At 47.1% G+C, this 4,299-nt stretch overlaps 1 protein-coding gene across 1 annotated transcript in view; it reads left to right on the forward strand.

Annotated features, from left to right (window-relative positions):
* Positions 1 to 2,860: 2,860 nt before the first annotated feature.
* Positions 2,861 to 4,299, forward strand: part of FAM189A2 (family with sequence similarity 189 member A2) — a 33,724-nt gene continuing 32,285 nt past the window's right edge. Inside the window, exon 1 of the mRNA XM_009285297.2 lies at positions 2,861 to 2,869. Coding sequence (XP_009283572.1) covers positions 2,861 to 2,869 — 9 coding nt within the window. The remainder of the gene's footprint in view (positions 2,870 to 4,299) is intronic.

Consider the following 4,299-nt stretch of genomic DNA (forward strand, 5'->3'; position numbering starts at 1 on the left):
TGGACAAGTAGGCAAGCCTTTTAAATTTTCCCCAGAAATAGTAGGCCCAAAAAGTAGCTCTGTTGCAGGTACCCTGGTAGAAAAGTTACTTGCTTTAAAAAAAATGAAAGAAACAATGTTAGCACATAACGTCTAATACGTTTGGCCTTTCAAATGTTTGTTCCTAGCTATAAGAAGTGTTACTGATATTTAATCACTAATGATAAGAGTTTAGGAGGTGCCACAGCAGATGAGATCTGATGCCATGGAGTCTGTTTTTTATCAGCAAACACTGTCAAATGCTTGTATGGGCATATAAAAAACTTCATGGTACATAGGTAAAGGACAGTTTGCTATCTTCCTCCTAATTGCTTCTAAATGTTCATAACTGGAAACAGGTTTGGACATTAAAGAATTACATTTTCTCTCTTCCAAACTACTTAGCACAAATACTGATTAAAAGCTCACCCGCTTATATGGCTTGAAGTCCAAAATAATAGACATGTTTGAATGGAAGATGAGAATTTCAGTTTGGGAAACATGTAGGAAGTTTCTCCAGTGCTCTCCTACATGGTGAGAACGTCACCAGAGAGGCAGAGATGGACAACCTAACTGCATTCCCAGGTGCCAATAATGCTGAGATTTCAGTCAATAAGCATCTTAAGGTGGAAGTAAAAGTATAGAGAAGCTAAAGGGAAGGAAAACCAAACCTTTAACAACTATAAAGTAGGGGAAAGAAATGCTTTTCCACACAGTCAATCAGTTTCCATTGTCAACCCGGTGGCATTTTAGCTTGTATCAACACTAGGAATGATTCTACATAGGTCCCATGTTGTGATTAGTTATATAGCTATACTGTCACTTCTATGGCTGATATTTTTTCCACGATGTGAGTGAGGTAACAACATGGTGAACAGAAGCTGTTTCACTTAATGTATTTTTTTCCTGGAAGTTGGTCAAAGCTAGAAGCAATAAGCCAGGGTATTCTAGATCTGGGTTATAAAGTTAGTCTCTATGCCAAAGGATGCATCTTCAGTTCAGTGCTCATGAGATCATAGATCAATTCAGGCTGGCAGGGACTGCAGGAGGTCTCCAGTTCAGCCTCCTGGCCAGAGCAAGGCCACCTCTGGGCTCAGACCAGGTTCCTCAGGGCTTTACCCAGTCAGGGCTCGAAAACCTCCAAGGATGGAGGGGACACAGACTTTCTGGGCCCTGGTTCCACAGCGGGGCTACCCTCACAAGGAAGAGTTTCTCCTTACACCCTGTCTGCATCTCTCTGGTTTTAAATTATGCCTGTTGCCTCTCATGCTCCCACCACACACCACTATGAGGACCCTGGCTCTATCTCCTCAGTCCATTCCTGGTGTACGCTGGGGGACTGCACGTATGGGTCTCAGTAAAGCTGCCTCTTCTCCAGACAACCCTCTCCTTGAAGATCCTGTGCTCCCACCCACAACTATCATGATTTCTCTCTAATGAACTCACTCCAGTTTATCAGCATCTTTCCTGGACTGGGAGGTGAGGGAGGACAAACTAGATGCAGTATCTAGATGTTGTCTAACAAGTGCTAACGGGAAATGACAGCCCCTCACTTGGCTCTCAGGGCCATGTTCTACTCACACTGCCCCAGGCACCCCTGGCCCTCGTTATCACCCAGGCACACGGCTGGCCCTGGCTCAGCTCGCTGTCCACCAGCATCCAGAGCCATCCCTCAGAGCTGCTCCTCAGCCCCACCAGCCCCAGCCTGTGTCACTGCAGGGCTCTGCCTTTCCAGTGCAGGACTCCATATTTGTCCTTGCTGAGTTTCTTCTGGTCTTTCTTGGTCCATTCTTCCCACCTGTCCAGGTACCTCTGAATGGCAGCCCTGCCTTCCACCATATCAACTGGTTGCTCCCAATTTGTTGTCATCTCCAAACTTGATGAGAATGCCTTTCATCCACTCTTCTGAGATGTTAAACAGGACAGGTCCCTTGATAGACCACTGCAGAACCACTCTTGGTACAGGCCTCCAGGTAGGGTATGACCCACTGACCATGACCTCTGAGCCAGACCATTTTTTCTACCAGTTTTCTACCCATGTAGTTGTCCTCCCATTCAGATGGTAATATCCTAAACTTGATACAAGAATACTGTGGGAGACAGTGTTAAAGGCCTTGTTGAAGTAGAGCTAAATGGCATCCACTGCACTTCCCTCATCTACAAATCCAGTCATTTTACCATAGAAAATGATCAGGTTGGTCAGGCGTGATTTATCTTTAATAAATCCATGCTGACTGTTTCCAGTCACTGCCTTCTCCATGTGCCCAAAGAACATGCCTGGCCCATGATATTCTTAGGGACCGAAGTGATGCTAACTGGCCTGTAGTTCCTCAGGTTAGTTTTTACCTTTTTCTCAAGATGGGTGTGACATTTGCCTTCCTCCAGTCATTGGGGGCCTCCCCCAGTATCCACAACCTCTCAAAGTCAGGCATGTTATCTTTAATAAATCCATGCTGACTGTTTCCAGTCACTGCCTTCTCCATGTGCCCAAAGAACATGCCTGGCCCATGATATTCTTAGGGACCGAAGTGATGCTAACTGGCCTGTAGTTCCTCAGGTTAGTTTTTACCTTTTTCTCAAGATGGGTGTGACATTTGCCTTCCTCCAGTCATTGGGGGCCTCCCCCAGTATCCACAACCTCTCAAAGCTGATGGAGAGTGGCTTTGTAAGGACATCAGCCATCTCCCTCAGCACCTTCAGGTGCAGCCTATCAGGTCTCAGGGACTTGTGTGGATCAAGTATTTGAAATCAATCCGTCTCAGTCTCAATCCCCTACTGGTAGTTCATCTTTCCTTGAGCCCCATCTCTATGTGCAGAGGCCTGACAGACCTTGCTAGTGACAATGGCGGCAGTGAGTACCATTGCCTTACCTGCGTCCGCTGCCTCTATATCTCCTGCCCCATTCAGAAACAGGTTGTCTTTGGTCAGTTTTTTACTGCTAACAGTAGTAGAAACTCTTCTTGTTTCCCTTGACATGTTTTGCAAACCTGAACTCTGGCTGAGCACTAGCCTCTTTGACACTGCCCCCGCATGCCCAGGCAATGTTTCTCAATTCCTTCCTTGTGGCCTGTCTCTGATTCCCTGTCTTGTAGGCAGTTCTTTTTGCCTGGGCATCTGCCTTCTTGTACGTCCCCTTGGTTTACTGAGTATTGGGATGGGCCATCCTTATTGCATGGAGGATGCTCTCCTTTAAAGGCTGACCATCTTTCCTGGGCTCCTTTGCCCTTCAGAGCTCACTCCCATGAAATATCACTTGCCAGTTCCCTGAATAAGCCAAAATCTGCTCTCCTAAAGCCCAGGGTCTGTGCTCTGCCACTCTCCTGCCACCCTCCCTTGCCCCAGGAACTTGACCTCCACTACATCAAAATCAGCCACCAATTACCACATCCCCAATCAGTTCTTCCTTCTCGGTGAACAGCAGATCCAGCTGTGCATCACCTGCTGTGATTCAACCCTGGTTGGCCCATCCAGTACCTGTACAACAAAAAATTACCCTTGACATCCTCCAGAAAACCTCCTGGATGGCTTGCATCCAGCCATGTTGCTCTTCCAGGAGATGTCAGGGATATCCCTCTCCTGAGTGAGAGTTTCTATAACACTAAGACTTCCCTTAATTTTTCAAAGATTTCACCCTTTTCCTCACCGTGATCAGTACTAACACACCCCCACCACAGTATCACAGTTATTCTCTGTGTAACACAGGGAGAGACACACAGGGTCTCTCCTCTGACCCTCAGCTGCAAATTCTCACCCGTCCCATAGAGGAGTCTCATACAGCGGAGCTGCTCCTTCAGATAGAGGGCAGGCCGTGTTCTTGTCTCCTCTGCCTGTCTTTCCTGAAGGGCTTGTATCCACCTGTTGCAGCACTTAGTCAGGCGAGCTGTCCCACCACATCTCAGCAATAAGCCCAGATATTCTTGGTTTGGATTATAAATGCAGCCACCATGCAAAATGTGTCTGTTTCAGATCAGTCCTCCTCTTCTACAGACGTCATCTACCTGGACTTCTCACAGGCCTTTGACATGGTCCCCTACAACATCCTTCCCTCTAAATTGGAGAGATATGGATTTAATGGATGGACTGTTCGGTGGATAAGGAATTGGCTGGATGGTCGCATCCAGAGAGTTAGTGGTCAACGGCTCAATGTCCGGATGGAGATTGATGACGAGTGGTGTCCCACAGGGGTCCGTACTGGGACCGGTACTGTTTAATATCTTCATCAATGCCATAGACAGTGGGATCGAGTGCACCCTCAGCAAGTTTGCAGATGACACCAAGCTG

Source organism: Aptenodytes forsteri, unplaced genomic scaffold (genome assembly GCF_000699145.1).
Source record: "Aptenodytes forsteri isolate BGI_AS27 unplaced genomic scaffold, ASM69914v1 Scaffold151, whole genome shotgun sequence".
NCBI lineage: Eukaryota > Metazoa > Chordata > Aves > Sphenisciformes > Spheniscidae > Aptenodytes > Aptenodytes forsteri.